The sequence below is a fragment of the Neomonachus schauinslandi genome, chromosome 3, assembly GCF_002201575.2.
Source record: "Neomonachus schauinslandi chromosome 3, ASM220157v2, whole genome shotgun sequence".
Taxonomy (NCBI): Eukaryota; Metazoa; Chordata; class Mammalia; order Carnivora; family Phocidae; genus Neomonachus; species Neomonachus schauinslandi.
In genome coordinates this window covers 127,124,401-127,143,513 of record NC_058405.1, presented here as the reverse complement: position 1 = coordinate 127,143,513, position 19,113 = coordinate 127,124,401, and the positions used below count along the sequence as shown (strand labels likewise).

The 19,113-nt window shown below is 37.6% G+C and overlaps 1 protein-coding gene across 2 annotated transcripts in view; it reads left to right on the top strand.

Moving 5' to 3' along the window:
• Positions 1–18,591, top strand: part of SLC38A11 (solute carrier family 38 member 11) — a 52,644-nt gene extending 34,053 nt beyond the window's left edge. For both annotated transcript variants that reach the window (XM_021703194.1, XM_021703195.1), the window contains 5 exons: positions 2,064–2,134; positions 3,215–3,376; positions 6,450–6,562; positions 9,123–9,254; positions 18,298–18,591. In XM_021703194.1, the coding sequence (XP_021558869.1) occupies positions 2,064–2,134; positions 3,215–3,376; positions 6,450–6,562; positions 9,123–9,254; positions 18,298–18,591 (772 nt within the window). The remainder of the gene's footprint in view (positions 1–2,063; positions 2,135–3,214; positions 3,377–6,449; positions 6,563–9,122; positions 9,255–18,297) is intronic.
• Positions 18,592–19,113: the final 522 nt, after the last annotated feature.

Sequence of the window (19,113 nt, the reverse complement as noted above, 5' to 3'; positions counted from 1 at the left end):
CTCTGTGCGGCTCAGTCGTTGGGCGACTGCCTTCGGCTCCGGTCATGATCCAGGGGTATTGGGATCCAGCCTCGCATCGGGCTCCCTGCTCCGCGGGAAGCCTGCTTCTCCCTCTCCCACTCCCCCTGCTTGTGTTCCCTCTCTCGCTGTCTCTCTCTGTCAAATAAATAAATAAAAATCTTTGAAAAAGTGGCTCAGTTGTTAAGCGTCTGCCTTTGGCTCAGGTCATGATTCCAGGTCCTCGGATCGAGCCCCGCATGGGGCTCCCTGCTCAGCGGGAGGCCCGCTTCTCCCTCTCCCACTCCCCCTGCCTGTGTTCCCTCTCTCCCTGTGTCTCTCTCTCTCAAATAAATAAATAAAATCTTTAAAAAAAAAAAATCTTAAAAAAAAAAACCTTACAATCTTCCAAGTTTCTGTAATTTTTAGTGCTGCTTTTCTGAATCATTTTTTAAAGACCGTGGGCAAAATCTGCCTTTTCCCCTGGTAACCTTGGCATTTGACGCGTACGCTCTTCTCAGTTAATGTTCACAGCAGCGAGAACAGTGGAGGCAGGAGGTGGGAGCAGCTCCCCCTCAAGACACGGGAGTCACCGCAAGCCTGTAACAGCCTGAGGCCTCCCTCCTAGGCTGGCTCATTCTCTAGGGCCTGTAACCGCTCATTTCAAATATGGAATGAAAAAAAAAAAAGATACAATGCATAAATTCCACTAACTTTGACAGAGCAAACAAGACTTTTTGTGTGTGTCTGTTTTACATGGAGTATGAATAACGACCTTATGAAATAGGTGCGTTTACACGGATTGCATTTATGGCTTTCTACAACCCTCGTTCCCCTTTTCCCCTCTGCTATCTTAATGTATTCTTTTGGGTTTCACTCAAGCCTTTCCTTTTCAGGGAAGCTGGACATCTTTGAGCCATTTTGCCTACTTTTTATTAAATGACAATGGATAATATTAATAAATTGATGATATGAGTGACCAGTTATTGAACACTTGACTATATGCAAGGCTCTCTTCCAGAAATCTTACATATTTTCTCTCATTTAATTCACACAATAACTCAATGGATTAGGTACTACTCTTATTACTCTCATTTTATAGATATAAAAACTGAAGCACAGAAAGGTTCATCACTTGCCTAAGATCACACAGGTGGAAGGGGCAGAAGACTAACACAGGCTGTCTGATCTCAGAACCTAGTCTCTTCACTATTACTCAGGGATATATGGTAACCAGGGAGACCGAGCTCTGCCAATAGACAGGCTGGCAAATATTTTAATTCCACTAAGAAATAGGATGCCTCAGGTAATTTAAAGTTCATATCTTTCCAAAACCTCTTTGAGAAGTATATCCACAGGTGAGAATTTGAGGTCACTTGACAGTTCAGTGTAAAAGAGATACTGGGATGAACAGCAAATCTCAGCTTCACTTACTATCTGTGGAAGCTTGACAAGTTTTATCACCACCCGGAGCTTAACTTTCCTAATGTATTAAATAGTGACAATAATACGTGAGTGTTACTGGGAAGATTGAGATATCAGAGGATAATTCCCAGAATACAGTTAAGTACATCCTCAATTAATATTAGCTCATGTCCACCTTCTTCAGTCAACTGTAGTGCCAACTATGAATTTCCCTGGGGTAGGATGAGCCTGGGGAATGAGTTCAAGGGGAAGGAAGGAAGTATTGATTAGCCGAGGAGGAACATTGCATTATTAATTTTTGTATCTCCCTCAATCAGTATCTTCAATGAGGAGTGCATAACAAATGTTTGTTGTTAAATTGGTGAGTAAAAATGTCATAAAATTAAGTAGTCAGTGGTTATTTTAAATATATAAGAATAAAGTCTTTCCAAGTATTTGACATGCATTTTAGAGGACTGAGGTAAACATAACATGCATGTTCCTGGGAAATTATTTACAATTAAGGAAGATTGATGGGGGCCCCTTATTAATTTCTGACTTAAAGATACTCAGTTTTTACTGTGACACCATTTCTTGTTCTCTGACATGCTTAGGCTCGCATTTGTTTGATCATTCATTAAATTACCTGATTTATCTTCTAGACCAAAAACAGAAGATGCTTGGGTATTTGCAAAGCCTAATGCCATTCAGGCTCTTGGTGTGATGTCATTTGGTGAGTATATGATTTCACAGGCCCTTTCTCAATATGGAGTCTTCGGTATAATGAAAAAGTTTCTTATTTGTGTCTGGAGAGCAAATGTCCAAAGTTTTAGACTTCCTATTAGCACCATATGGTCTAGTTTGCGCCAACATAAAATTAGGCTCAAACTCTTCTCACTCATCACTAAAATTTGATTTAATATGGACAAGTCTCTTTCTCATGCAGAAAACTCATTACAGTCATCTTATTTTTTAACTTGTAAATCTAGCAAGTGTTATGTGCTTATTCAAAACCTTGCACACAAAGTATTACAAATTGGCCAGATGTCTAAAGCTACTCTGTTATATCCCAGATTGGAAAGGAAGCCAGGGACTGAAAACATAGGGTTGTTTAGATTTCCCTTAAGATTGGAAGGCCACTAGGAAATGGAAAATGGGAGAGAAAGTTGGATAGGCCTGGTTTATATCAAGAGTGACATGAAGAGACCACATAAGCCTAACGTGAGTGATATTTCTCATTCCTACAGTTGTTAAAAAAAGTTATTTTCGGACAGCTAGTAAATTAATGTATTTGAACTTCGGTAGCATTCCAAAGTCACATACATCTCTGAATTTTTAGAAGAAAAAAGAGAACCTTAGTGCTTGTGATGAAGGACAGTTGGAAGGCAGGCAGGCAGGGACAAGGGGCCCCTGCCCTAAGAGGAAACCAACCTTAAAAGGATTTTACATGGCCCTGGAAAGAGGCCTCCACCCTTTCCCATGTGATAGATAGATGACAAAAATCTGATTGCATGACAGGTGCAGGGAGGGTTAATCAGATTAAAACAGCCCTCCAACAAGCCCATAAAAACCCCTATAGATTTAGAAACTCCAATGGCAACCCTCTTGGGTCCCCTCCATCCTCGGGAGCTTTGTACTATCACTTTGCTATTGCTCAGTAAACTTGCTTCGCTGCCCACCACTCTGTCCGGTCTACCTCTTCATTCTTCGAAGCCACGTGACCAAGAACCATGGGCACCGAAGGAGAAGGATAATCCAGTAACGTTTGCTTTAATGGTGCTCTTTTTTTTTTTTTTTCTTTTTTGTATTGCAGCATTTATCTGCCACCATAACTGCTTCTTAGTTTATGGTTCTTTGGAAGACCCCACAGTAGCTAACTGGTCCCGCATCATCCATGTGTCCACCTTGGCTTCTGTACTTATCAGTACTCTCTTTGCTACATGTGGATACTTGACCTTTACTGGCTTCACCCAAGGTAAAATGAGAGGTTCAGTTCTCATCATATTTCATGATTCACATGGACTGGTTCTGTCGCTTCTCATTTGGGGCACAATTATACCCAGTATTCTACTTATCTCTTCTGTCCATTCTCTCCTCTACCTTCCCACCTCTGCTGTTTCTGTTTTCCTGATCTTCTCCCTTTTGAACTGCTGAACTTGTTTCTGTAGTTCCTTTCCTCTCTTCTTCCATGCTGTCGCTTAAGAGCACTTGAAATCTGGCTTCCCTCTCCACTGCAGCTTCACTTTCAGAAATACCAGCATCCTCTCACTCTTCAAAGTGAAGAGTCTTGGTTCTGATTCTCATGCACCTGTGTGAATCACTTAACAGTTCTGAACATCCTGTCTTCCCTCCCATAGGAGAAGGAGCACTACCATATCATCATTCGCTCCGTCTCCCTGAGCGACTGCTCTTTGCTTTCTCTTACCTTCTCTCCCTTTCTCCTCCCACCTTCCATCAACTGGCTCAGGCAAGTTGCCTCCTTTTCTCTCAGCACATTCCCTGGAGATTGTCATTGTTTTATAAACTCTAGTCCAGACCTTTCTTTTCATCTCCAGCCTCTTGCCTGCAGGACATTCCTACTTAGTTATCCCATTCTTGCCTTAAACACAAAACATCATCTTTCCCACAGAACCAGCCCCACCCCTCCCCTCCCCTCCTCCACCACCTGACACTGAATTTATTTTCTTTTCCCTGTTCACCCAGGCCCAACAGCTGAGTGGCTATCTCTTCTTCCTTTGACCTGTGCACTCACTCCTCTGTGTAGTATTAATACCCTGGTAAATGCTGTGATTCAAACATGCCACAGCTTTTGCAGGTCTATTATCTCATATGACCTTGAAACAACCCTATGAAGGTAAGTGGAATAACTAGTTTTACCCCCTGCTTAAAACACAAAGAGGTGAAGGAACCTGCCCAAGCTGGCTGGTGACAAAGTAGAAAACAAGTCTCCTGACTTCCAGTTCAATTTTCATTCCGTTCTCTCTTGCTGTCTACCCCACTTTGGTCAAATGCGGCCCATTAAAAGCTGTCTCTTATCCTCCAGCTCCTCTTCACTTAGTTTTCAGATGATACTAGGTACTCTTGGGTGTATTGTTTCAAATAGAGGTTACAGGTAACTATGATTATAGGCAGAGATTTCTCAAGAAATAAAGAAAAAAGCAAGAATGGCTTCAAAACAAAGGGTTTAACGTAATTCCAATGCCATCAAAAATACAACCCATGTATGTGCCATTAGAGTGTAGCAATGAAGTGACCGTGAAAGTCTTGATAAAAATTGTGTTTCAAAACACTGCCATGTATCACTATTGCTACATCATTTGCCAAGGTGAATGGCCTGTAGGCTCCAGTCTGTACAAAACCTTGGTTTTTAAATGCCTTCCCTGTAAGACATAAGCCCTTTTTCTTAGTCACACCTTCCGAGTGTTGTTATTGGTGGTAATTGCTTAGATATAATTAAATCTTTATATAACAAAGCTGACAGGTTGGCTTTGGTTTGGGCTTTTTGTTGTTGTTGTTGTTGTTTTAACCTAGCTATAATTCCTGAAAATATACTTAGACTCAAGCTGGAATAAGCTGACATTGTTTCTTCAGGCCATTTCATTTTAGGCAAATCTGGTCTTACCTGTGCAAACTGCTTGCTTCTTTTTTTTTTCCCTTTTAGTAGAGACATTTCAGCTTGTGAGGCAGTAAAGAAGTCGAGGTTGTTCTTGACATTCTCAGTCACTTTTTACTGAAGGTTAATGAACAGGGACCTTCTGTCCTCTTTTCTGAGTGGTAGAAGCTTTTCAGTCAACCTTAAAGCAGGTCTCTGCCACGACTGCTTGTGGTTTAATCCCTTTCTGCCTAAAAGCGACCCTAGAAAGTAATGTGCATTTGTTCCAGTTGATAGGAGGAGGGGAGAAGAGTCATTAAAGTAAGTCTTGGCAGAGGCGGGTCATTTAGCTTTTTAATTAAAGAAAAAAGGACAGAAGTATAGTTTTGTTTTCTTTTTAAATAGTGTAGTAGTGTGTGACTTTGATCTTATTTTTCTATTCAGTCTAACTGGAAAATGTGACCCAAATTTTAAAATGTAAGCATGTTATATTTAGGAAATAAATAGACCTGGGGCACCTGGGTGGCTCAGTTGTTAGGCGTGTGCCTTCGGCTCAGGTCATGATCCTGGGGTCCTGGGATTGAGCCCCGCATCAGGCTCCCTGCTCCGCAAGAGGCCTGCTTCTCCCTCTCCCACTCCCCCTGCTTGTGTTCCCTCTCTCACTGTGTCTTTCTCTGTCAAATAAATAAATAAAATCTTAAAAAAAAAAAAAAAAAGAAAGAAAGAAAGAAATAGGCCCAATTATTGTTTGTTTCAGTATTGGGAAACTTTTTGCTGACATGACTTCTGGGCCCTCATTAGATCCCTCTATTTCTTTATAGATGTCTGAGAAAATGTGGCCCTCAGTCTGGGATTAAACCCTATAGCATGATATACAGGAAATTCAGCTCCCCAGATGTGCTGGTCTGTTCTTCCTTTCAGGATTGCCCTTGATCTAAGAATAACATTTCAAAAGGAAATTTGTTTATTTTAAGACTTTTTTTTTTTTTTTTTTAATAACGAAGTCACTTATTTACCAGAAACAAAGACCAGAAGCAAGTTTATAAAGCTAGTGCACAAGAATTTAGGGAGTTGGTTCAGGTGTCAGAAGACAATGGATGAAAGTATTTTTCAGAAGTTGATACAAATTTAAGGCAGATCTACTAAAAACAAACAATGAGAATAAGAGAAAAACTGTCACTGATGAATTCATCTCAAGTGGAAAATGTACTAGTTTTAATATCAGTCAATAATTATATAGTTATATTGTATGGTGACTAACATAACATAATAAAATAAAAAAATAATTATATAGTTATTGAAAGCAAAAAACCTTGTATTAGACTTGGCAGTCTAGTCTATTAATTAAATGGAGTTTATGGAGCTCCACTTATACAATAAATATCCAATATCTGATTTGTTAGATATTTATCTCAAATATTCAGTTGAAATAAATCTATTTTATATTATTCTCTAGGAGACTTATTTGAAAACTATTGCAGAAATGATGATTTGGTAACATTCGGAAGGTTCTGTTATGGAGTCACTGTCATTTTAACGTACCCAATTGAATGCTTTGTGACTAGAGAGGTAAGCACAATTCCTTTCCAACATTTTACCCAGTCGATTCCTCTACTACATTTAATTTAGGAAGATTTGTAAATAATTTAAATCTGCAAATTCACAAGTGCATGACAAGTCATATAATTTATAAGTCTCTTTTCCAACCAGTTTAAAGATAAATTTATATTCAAATGTTTACAAGTTACTTTTTCAAAAGTTGGATTTGAAGATCATGTTTGGTGGTTTAGTTTATATTAGCATAAGTATAAATATTTATACAACTGCATTCCAAAATGAATGCCAGCCTTTAATAGAGCCAAACTAAGTGGTTTTTTCTTAAAAGCATTCTTACAAAGAAATTAAGTACTAAGATTTAAAACGTGTTTTACAAAATCGTCCTTTTGCTAAGATGTTTTATAAGTCAGTGTGTGTTAAAGGCAACTTGGAACAGATTTTGATCAGTTTTGTTATTTTGAAAAAACTAAAATGTCTTATTATCTATGGAAAACCCGAATTCAATGTAAACCACTAGTTTTACAGATGTATTTTATTTATATATTTATACAGATATATTTATATTTTTACACCATGTAAAATAATAAAGATAGTATATCACATATATATGTATTTGTGATGTATTTGTACTATATGTATGGATTTGCAAAGGACGATTAAATGAAAAAGAAGTCATTCTCTTTCTGTAAAGCTGGATAGCTTGTCGGGAATCCCTTATACAGTCAGCGAAAAATCCACTGTACCACTCAGCAGAAAAACATGATCCTGCTTCACAGTGGTTCTTTCAGCAATCACACTGAAAAGGGCTTAGTTTTAGGATCTATTCCTAGAGGCTGTTTACACTGTGCACCATGTGAATGGGTCTAATGTGTGACGTGAACCGCCTACAGAGCTTTAAATACGCTAACTAATCAGCAGGCTTCTAGAGGAAGACCAGTGCCTTCCTTATTCCAGTTCTGGGGGTAAGGAACTGCTCAGGGACGTGGAATAAGGAATTGTTCAGCACTACGTATACCCTTTACAGTTAGCACTTGTCCTCACTTACAAATGTGTAACTCACAGGCTAGTTCTCCACCTTGGATATAAGGGAGAAGTAGACTGAAACTTACTTTATGAAGATTTTTCAAATCTAAGAAACTTGAAAAATTTTTTGCTCTTGTTAGATGCAGGAAATGGTTTTATTTTAGCTTCTGCCCAGTACTTTGGGTTCAAATCTGATCTGTAGGTCAACGGTAACAGATGCTACATTCTCATGTGGCTTCTGGTGAACTGCTTGTGGACAATCTGAGTCACTCCACCTGCACAGTTTATGTCTTTAGTTCTTGGAACTTGTTTCCTTTCTAGCTGCCATGACAGGAAGATAGAACTAACTCAAGATCTCTGCCATGATAGCAAATACTAGGCAGAGGAACCTCAAATATACTTCCCTCATTCACTTCCTTTTTCTCTCCTTTCTACACACACACACACACACACACACACACACACACACAGTTAGCATAAACACAGTCAAAGCCATTTCTACTCATAGGTAAAGTAGCCAGCCACATACGAGGGTGCCAAAAAGCCTGTCCATACCCCTAATGAATATCTCTCAGTAGCCTGCCACATGCAGTGATTTTCTACTATTATAATCATATATTAGAGGCTTCTATAAGAATGAATTTTAAATATTTTAAAAATATCACTAATTGTAAAACCATAAATGAGTAAAAGTTATTAATATTCCCAGTAATTATTAGCAGGGTTATGGCAGTGTCCAGTCTGTGAGGAATGTTACTTATCTAGGAATGTTAGGTAAGTAACAGCTTGGAGGGTTGGCTTCATTAAGGTCCCCCAGCATCTGACCTTCTACCATTTCCAACTCTTGTGTCAGGGTTCTCTCGCAGAGTCAACCCTATTCAGATTGTCTCTTTCTTGTCTTCCATAGGTATCTTTCCTGTTCTTCTTTCTTCTTTTGCTCTTTTCACACTGTTGCCTCAGTCTCTAATTCTGCTCTAAATCCTACCCATGTTTTAAGCCCTACCTCAAGCCAAGGTAGGACAAGTACATTTCAGGATTGCTGTAAAGCTGATCACTCAAGAAAGATGATCTAGGTAACTAAAGCTCTTCTAGTTCTAAATTCTATTTGATCTTTTTTATCCAGATCACTATTTGTTTTCTTAGATTGGTTGACTCTCTCCAATCTCCTCTCATTCAAAAATCTAAATACCATCCATAGATTCTGTTAGTGACGACCTTGTTGGACTCAAATACCTTATAAGGCAACTTCCTAAGATCTTTCTTACACTTGAGAAATATATTTTTCACCCATTATATGCCATGTTTTGGGTCTGTAATATAATATACCACCTGTCTAATAATTCGGCAAGGAACACTTGTTATTGAAATGTGTGTTTGTCTATGTGTAAGTACTTTGGAAAAGATAGGACATTCGTATGGCTTAAGATTTGATCGATTGCCTTACTGGTAGTGTTTTATACAGTCCTAAGTGCTATAATATGATATACTTTCTTAATAAGTCCTGCATGCCTCTGAGAATCCGTCTCTAAATAATGTGTTTCTTTGGCAGGTAATTGCCAATGTGTTTTTTGGTGGGAATCTTTCGTTGGTCTTCCACATTATTGTAACAGTGGTTATCATTACTGTAGCCATGCTTATATCATTGCTGATTGATTGCCTTGGAAAAGTTTTAGAACTCAATGTAAGTATATTTAAAGATTTACACCTCCATTTCTAAAAATCCCTTTAAAAATAATGTTTATATTTAATGAAGGATGTATTTTCCCTAACGAAGTATCAGTTTCTGAAATGAAATGAAAATGTGTTTGTTATGTAATAATAATTATTACAATGATGATTTTGGGTACTTCATAAGATTATATACTTTTAGAGCAGTGGTTCTCCAGTGGGGGAGATTTTGCTCCTCCTCACCAAGGGAACATTTTTGCTGTCACAGGTGGATATGTGGGTGCTACTGGCATCTATTGGGAAAGGCTGAGGACGCTGCTGACGTGCCTACAATGCACAAGACAGCCCCCATCATAAAGAATTATCCAATCTAAAATGTCAGTAGTGCTGAGGTTGAGACACCCTGGTTTGGAGCACTTTTGCATATTTTATTTTCTATAATACATAAACATTACTAAAAACAGCTACATATTAAGTGGATCTGGAAGTTGCTGCATAAAAACAGGTCTAGAAAGGGAAACGAAATATTTTAAAGGAAAAGAACTTGGGCTGTGGTAAGTGAATGTGGGATATGGATATAATTATCTTCATCCACACGTATTTAATGAAACCCTCTAGACCTTTCCCTCATAATCTCTACTGCTCTCTCCCAAGTCTAAGTCCTCGTTATATCACATCTGAACTAATACTGTCTCTTTGTTTCAGCTAGCACATATTTAAGTTCTGCTTCCAGTTTATCATGACAATACTTAAAAATCTCCACTTTCCTACCAGAGCAAGCATAAACTGTTGCCTCTATAATCTGACCCCATGCCTTCTATGGAAACTTATTTACCATTTACTTTCCCAAATCCACCTTTAGCTCTAGTCAATCTTATTTTTAGCCTATGAGTAAGCCATAGTAATTCTTTCTTTTATCCTTTGCCTATGTTTATTCTTTTACAATTATTATTTTCCTTTCATTTCTGTCCAAATCTTACAAAGATTTAAGGTCCAGTGCAACTTCTAACTCATTTATTTGTTGATTAAGTATATATTATTACTATGTAACTGAGATACAATGATGGGAGGAAATCAGGAAGGCTCTATGCTTTCATGGAGCATACAATCTCACAAATAAACATGAAAAGTTCAGCTGCTACGTAAATCAAGAAGAAGAGAAAGGAAAGAGATGGATTCCCAAAAGACATTTATGAGAAAAGATTAATAGGATTTTGTGACAAAGGGGGATAGAGGGACACATCAAGAACGACTCCTTGGTTCTACTTTGTGGAGCTGGGACAATGATGCCATCTGGTGAGAAATGAATAGAAATGGATCTGCCACTTCAGAGTCATTAATCTTACTCTTCTACAATCTTTATGGAATTTCTATTCAGAATCCCACCACTTAGCATTTATTAATTATGCACCACAGGGAGGGCAGACTGTTACAGATGGGATCCCAAGTCATTATTTACTCACTCCATTGAGAGTTGAGGGATAGGTGAAGGTATTATTGTCAGTGCCCAAGATACTATTCCCTCCAGATGCCATCTGGATTTGAAGTTCCAGACAAAATAGATTCAGTCGGTAATACACTTTTGGGGATGTTCTCGTAGCAGGGTATATGAAGAGTAGGGAGTAGGCTGTTTCTCAAAACCACAGGAGCCTGGGGAATCATCTATTCCACCAGCATTGGAAAGAAAGCTCATAGGAGAGATGCATAAATATTAAAGGTAACTTTCACCTACTTCTCAGTTTTGCATAGACCAAAGTCTAGAAGGTTCATACAAAATCATTTCACATTCTAACGTTGATCTATGTAAGTGGATGACTGCTACCTTAATGCACTAACTTGATTTATGTATTGTCATCATGTATCATATACTGTCTGGATTGTCCATAAGCTGGCCTTCCCTACCAGAGAGTAAGTTCTTTGAAGACGAGAATGATATTTAGCTGCCTCTTCCATCCTCCACAGTATATGGCATAGTGCTAAGAACACAGTGCTCAAATTACTGCATGGGCAATTGCCCCTTGGGAACACAGATCAGGAACTATTTCTACAAATGTTCCTGGACATAAAAGACATCCTTTAGTGTAGCACTGGGATAGTAAGTGTTACCAAAAATTGATGGCATTGACAATGATAGTAATCTTTTATCTGTGCTGAGGTATGATCAACATAATGATTCCCAGATCTGTTATTTCTTACTTTGTTAAATGTCTCATTTGAGTTCATATTTGGTTGTGTGTTTTTTTAATATTGTAAAATTTTGATATGAAAAAATGTTTATCAACTGCCTGATAGCTCACCACATGTTGATAGCCTAACAATTTTTTATTCCCTTTAAATTAAACAAGCACATACATATTGCTTATTTTTTAGTAATGAGATATTTTTGTAAATATTACCCTAACTTTCTGTTAATTGCTTATCTCTCTGACACTTGCACAACAAAATTGTAAGCACTTAATTACATTAAATATTCCCTATTGTACTTATGTTGAAAGTTTTTTGTGGTTAAGACAGAATTCTGGGGGCGCCTGGGTGGCTCAGCCGTTAAGCATCTGCCTTCGGCTCAGGTCATGATCCCAGGGTCCTGGGATCGAGCCCCGCATCAGGCTCTCTGCTCAGCGGAAAGCCTGCTTCTCCCTCTCCCACTCCCCCTGCTTGTGTTCCCTCTCTCGCTGTGTCTCTCTCTGTCAAATAAATAAATAAACATCTTTAAAAAGTAAAAAAAAATTAAAAAGACAGAATCCTGGTATTATAGAATAATAAGGGAAGAATATTGGATGAATGTCTATTATAAAGCCAAGATCTCAGCTGGTTGTGGAAGACTATTTTAAAAAATTTAAAACATGATTCTAGATCCTTAGATTTTTTAAAAACCTGATTATATAGATATTCATAAAAAGACAATTAAATAAGATTTATTTTAAGTTGTCTGTTACGATCTAATAACCCAAGACAATTACACTAGGTTTAAAGAAATGAGCCCATAACTATTTGGTCAATTAATTGTTATCAAAGCAGGAAAGAATATCCAATGGGAAAAGACAGTCTCTTCAACAAATAGTGTTGGGAAAAGTGGATAGCAACATGCAAAAGAATAAAACTGGGCCATTGCCTTACATCAAACACAAAAATAAATTCAAAATGGATTAAAGACCTAAATGTGAGACTTGAAACTGTAAAAATCGTACAGGAGAACACAGGCAGTAGTAACCCATTTGACATCAGCCATAGCAACTTCTTGCTACATATGTCTCCTGAGGCAAGGGAAACAAAAGTAAAAATAACCTATTGGGACTACGTTAAAATAAAAAGCTTCTGCACAGAGAAGGAAACAATCCACAACACTAAAAGGCAACCTATGGAATGGGAGAAGATATTTGCAAATGACCTCTGATAAAGGGTCAGTATCTAAAACATATAAAGACCTTATAAAACTCAACACCCCAAAAATGAATAATCCAATTTAAAAATGGGCAGAAGACATACAGAGGGCCAACAGATACGTGAAAAGATGCTCAACATCACTCATCATCAGGGAAATACAAATCAAAACTACAATGAGATGTCATCTCACACCTGCCAGAATGGCTAAAATTAACAACACAAGAAAAAATAGATGTTGGCAAGAATGTGGAGAAAGGGGAATCCTCTTGCACTGTTGGTGGGAATGCAAACTGGTGCAGTCATTCTGGAGAACAGTATGGAGGTTCCTCAAAAAGTTAAAAATAGAACTACCCTATGACCCAGCAATTGCACTACTAGGTATTTACCCAAAGAATACAAAAACACTAATTCAAAGGGATACAGGCACCCTAATGTCTATAGCAGCATTATCTATAATAACTAAATTATGGAAACATCCCAAATGTCCATCGAGTGATGAATGGATAAAGAAGATGTGGCAGGGCGCCTGGGTGGCTCAGTTGGTTAAGCGACTGCCTTCGGCTCAGGTCATGATCCTGGAGTCCCGGGATCGAGTCCCGCATCGGGCTCCCTGCTCGGCAGGGAGTCTGCTTCTCCCTCTGACCCTCCTCCCTCTCATGCTCTCTGTCTCTCATTCTCTCTCTCTCTCTCTCAAATAAATAAATAAAATCTTTAAAAAAAAAAAAAAAAAAAAAAGAAGATGTGGCATACATACACAATGAATATTACTCAGACATAAAGAATGAAATCTTGCCATTTGTAACAACATGAATGGAGCTAGAGAGTATTATGCTAAGTGAAATAAGTCAGAGAAAGACAAATATGATATGATTTCACTCATTTGTGGAATTTAGGAAACACACAAGCAAAGGGGGAAAAAAGAGAGAGGGAAGCAAACCAAGAAACAGACTCTCAACTATAGAGAACAAACTGATGATTACCAGAGGGGAGGTAGGTGGGGGATGGGTAATACAGGTGATGGGGATTAAGGAGTGCACTTGTGGTAAGCACCAGGTGTTACACGGAAATGCTGAATCACTAAGGGCATTTTATGAGAATGTAATAAAATATAGGATCTCCATTCTTTTACAGATGACCCGAGCATATGTTTTTCCAATCAACAAAAGTCTTTTGGCATGCACAACAACATATTCAGATCTTTACTCATCTGCCTTCTTGTGGCATTTGTCATGTTTAATAGAGCCGGATGAGGCATCATTTCTCTCAGTAACTGTTATAGGCTGGATCATGCAACACTTTAGAAGTACCTAAAGCATACTGTGTTCCACTTCAGAATGACAGTGTAAGCTAACATGTATCGATTACTCTGTGCCAAGTGTTTTGCATGCGTTATCTTCCTTAACCTGTATTAGTTTTACAGATGAAGAAACTGAGGAACAGAGTGATTAAATAGAGTGATTAAATAGTTCACACTAGCTGTAAGTGGCCGAATCAAGATTTGACCACAGGCTTTCAGCCCCTATAGCCCACATTTTTAACTATTATGCTAGCCTAAGGTTTCCTAAATAGAAGGCTTTAAATTATATAAAATAAGCAGATTCATTTCTCTATCCAATTTTTAAGTTAAAAGCCTCTACATTAAATTTACCTATAAGTGAGGTTAAGAGTAATCCATAATATATATGGCTAGATCTTAACAGTGAGTTAAAATCAATACCAGGAGATGAAATAACATGGAACTGAAAGATTTTCATCTAAATTAATTTTTAGCTAATAGCTTTTATCTTAGTTAACAATTGTTGTATGCTAATAATTCTTTTCTGTGGTGTCTGAATCATCGCTAAGTAGAATAATGATCTTCACTAATGAGATGTGTAATAGAATCAGACCTTCAATTTGTGAAGTTAGGGAAATGCTGTTACTTATTATAACTAGAATAATATAGGATAAATTATTTGGAGTTTTATTAGTACCTAATAAAAAGCAAAACCCCATTTAGAGCTTAGCTTCCTTTTTATTTCATTGTTTTCATAGCAGTAGACAACAATGACATTTTCCAAAGGAAATGCACCCTCCATTTTAAAGGATTCATTTTAGAAGCAAATAAAATAAACAGAAGTCCCATTCTTGGTATTAAGAATCCAGGATCTGGGCACTGATGTTGCTATTAGAGAAAAAAAGCATCTACAGTTATTGGGCCCTATGGGTTTTTTACTCACAGTACAAAGAGAAAAGATGAAGCAGCTGGGGCCTGTGGCCAGAGTAACCAGCCCAAAAAGCATTGTGCACAGCTTAAAGTAGAAGGAAGCAAGCAAGCCAATTACCCAGCGCCAGCCCGCACAGAGAGATACATCAGGGTGAGCAAGGCATAGTCCAAGCTGCCAAAGGCCTCCTGAGTTAGTGAGAGTTTCTCTTTAAGGTACAGGAATACATTTCATGAATCCAAACTGATTACAAAGTAGAAACTTAGAAGAGGTATAAGCATTCTTTTGTTTAGTTTTCAGCTTCCTTGTATCCTTTGAGAGGTTTTCTATTCTGGTAGGAGAATTCAATTAAGTTCCCAATTTGTATTGCCAGTAAAAATCTTCAACACCTTCTGTTATTTCCTTACAGCAAATTGCAGAATGCCCTGGCATCGACAGTATTATTATCAAAGGACAGTGCTGCCCTGCCTTTAAAATAAGGCTATATTTTATTATCCCTTTAATGAAAGGATATTTACATCCTGTCAAGCAATTCCAAAAATTATTCCAAAGCCAGTGGTGTATTCTCACACAAGGCTATATTTAGTAGATCTAATAAGCAGGACGAATTTACAGGAAAAAGAGCAGATGGAACTGCTGTATCATTCTATTGATGATCTTGGGTCCTAACAACAACTTCTAGCAAGACTGCACTTTCAAATATTAAGAAAGTAACTGCTATCTAGACAAGATACTCAACTGGACTTCTTCCAGTACAAACATCAGCTATACAGTTTTCCCACTAATTGCTACTTTCTCAACTCTTAAGAATTATAGCATAAACAGAACACCCATTGCTTTGGACTGCCCAGCAAGTTAGGTTTGGAAGTGTCCCAAAATGCTGACTGATGACAGCTTCTTAGCAGCAGCTGGTGGCGGTTTTCATCCTGATAGCACTTTCAACACTCTGAAGTTCCAGATGAATTAATTTCACATGTTTGTTCCTGTAAAGAGAAGAGATTCTATACATATACACACCCCATACCCACATACATATATTTATATCTTAATTATTTTTTCATTGTTTTCAAATTTTTTTCAAAGAAATCAAAGGATAATAATTATTATAAACACAGATGGAGTTCTACAGTATTTTTCTTAAAAGAACATTGTCAGTTTCAAGTGTTTCGAGACAGCCAAAGAAGTCCATAATTCATTCAATTCTTGCCATGTGAAAACTAATTCTTTATATCTGTGTACCTTTGTAGGTATTCATTTGTATGCAGGTACTATGAATGGCAAAATTACATTTTCCATATATTTTAAATTAGAATACACTTTAGCACCTCTTTTCTCACTCTTATATCTTTGGCTATAGACATATTTTCCATGAAGTGTGGTCTCTCTTATTCTTCCCCAAATTTTTAGATAGTGCCTCATTAGTCATTTCATACCATATTCCAATCAACTGCCATTTCTCTAGACTTCTATTTTTGTAAAAGCTAAAAAAGCAATGTTTTTGGAATCATAGTTGTAATATTTCTGTTCTGAGGATGGCACTGAGTATAACAGTAATTGTAGTAAATGATGATATTGAGAAAATATTTCTTGTAAAACTATTTTAAGTTATAATCTGTTTTTTACATCATCCAGCTTCAAAATCAGTTTTCTGTGATTTTTTCCCTGGGGAAATCTACTAAATAATGTGTCAAAAAGCGCTTAAACCTTAGGTGATAGGTTGTATAGGCTTTCATTATACTCTTCTTTCTACTTTTCTGTATATTTACATATTTCCATAATAACTTTTTGAAATATAGCAAAACATGTATTTTATGGAAAGCTTCCTTTTAGTTTTAAACCAATATCACATTTGCTATTGTCTGTTTTTAAAAACTTGTGTTTTATGGCTTAAGAGAATGTCATTTGTTATACAGTTATAATTAATATATTTTAATAGTATGTTATATTTTGTTTAATATATAATTAACATTTAATATAATTTTAAAACTATATTGCCTAAAATGCATTACATTTTAACATTATATCATTTGCAAATTGTCTAGTACAAATTTAGCCTCCTCAAAGGGAAAGTATCTTTTCTTTGAAGTCAGTAACTCTTGGTATTTTTTAAATTTTTTTAAGATTTATTTATTTATTTGGGAGAGAGTAAGAGAGCACACACACACAACGTGGCGTTGAGTGGGGGGAGGGGCAGAGAGAGCGAGAAAGAGAATCTCAGACTCCCCGCTGAGTGCAGAGACTGACATGTGGCTCCATCTCACGACCGTGAGATCACAACCTGAGCCGAAATCAAGAGTGGAGGCTTAACTGACTGAGCCACCAGGCGCCCCTCTTGGTATTTTTATAATAGACAACACTATTCCCCATAAGTTTCAATCTGACATGCCCCCTCAGGTTGGACTTATCCATAAGCTAACGTAGGTGAGGGTGAATGAGTCATAGCCATTTAGTTCTGCTGTCAATTTTCTAGGGTACTTAACATGTTTAGTTTTACTTGAAAGAGGATTTAGAAATGCTATTTCATGTTAAGTGCCCTCGGGGTGATAGTTTTCTTTTCTCATACAGAGGGGCACCTACTTTCACACCAACTCAAGAAAGAGGAAAGATAATATCCCCTACACGCTTCCCGGAAGTCAGTCTCCTCTTGTACATATATGTCAAATAGACTGCTCACATTTGAACAGCATAATAGTTACTCAGCAATTTGAAATAAGAATGTAAGAAAATGTGACGTGCTGAAAATATGGGACATTTCAAGAGTTTGCCAGAAGTTGGTCTTACCTTCTGCTTTATTTTCTAAATTATTATTTTCTGATCATTTTTTTCTTAAGTCTGATACACTGTTTTATTCTTCTCCTTTGTAAATATATCATCAGAAAGGGGAAAACCTATTCCTAAATCTTTATTGGGTTATTCTTCTTTCCCTTGGTTGATTCAACTAAACCTATTTAGCTTTTAACATATACAAAGACAGATACATTTTGTAAATCTATTTCAAAAACTGTCCAGGGGCACCTGGGTGGCTCAGTCGTTAGGCGTCTGCCTTCGGCTCAGGTCATGATCCCAGGGTCCTGGGATCAAGCCCCGCATTGGGCTCTCTGTTCAGCGGGAGACCTGCTTCTCCCTCTCCCACTCCTCCTGCTTGTGTTCCCTCTCTCGCTGTGTCTCTCTCTGTCAAACAAATAAAATCTTTAAAAAAAAGATGTCCAGGGACACCTGGGTGGCTCAGATGGTTAAGCGTCTGCCTTCGGCTCAGGTCATGATCCCAGGGTCCTGGGATCGAGTCCCGCATCGGGCTCCCTGCTAGGCGGGAAGCCTGCTTCTCCCTCTGCCACTGCCTCTCTCTCTCTCTCTCTGACTCTCATGAATAAATAAATAAAACAAACAAACAAAAAAATTTTTAAAAAAAGATGTCCAAAGAATGCTCCATTTGGTAACATACTGTTATTTCTTGTTTTCAATATGCAGGGTGTGCTCTGTGCCACTCCACTAATTTTTATCATTCCATCAGCATGCTATCTGAAACTGTCTGAAGAACCGAGGACACACTCAGATAAGATTATGTCCTGTATCATGCTTCCTGTCGGTGTCATGGTGATGGTTGCTGGACTCGTCATGGCCATCGCAAATCCTCAAGACTGCACCCATGGGCAGGAAATGTTCTACTGTTTTGCTGACAATCTCTCCCTCACAAACATCTCAGTTTCTCATCTTCAACTGACAACACAACTTTCAGTTTTAAACAGCAGTACCTTTCAATGAGTTGACTGCTTTCAAAAGTATATATGTTTTGAGAGACTTCTAAACCGCATCACATTCACACACGTTTTAGTCTGTATATTATAAAATTATTATTTCGACATTTATCAAGGCTTGGTTTCCTTTACTCGTTAGTCCAATGTAAAAGATAAAGAGGAAAAGAAAATTGAATGTATTTTTTTGTTTTATTGCTTTATTTTAAACAAAATGAATATTTTGTTTTAATGACTGTGCTGCCTTAATCTCAGCTGCAGGAGGAAAAGTGAAGCCCTTGGCCCTTGCTGCCACCCTCTCAAAGCATTATTCTTTTATTCAATAGGTGAGCCAATATACTGCACTCCAAAATAAGTAGGTGATTGTGGGTTGGAATTTGGTGTGTGTGTATCCTTTATGAGAAAAAAATTTTTGTGTCTTTTAAAGTTTATGAATCGAAGAGAAGGGAAACTGAAAACTATTAAAGGGAATAGATATCCCAGGAGAAAAATGAAAGTCTCCATTACAATTTCAGCAGATCCCTTGTTTAGA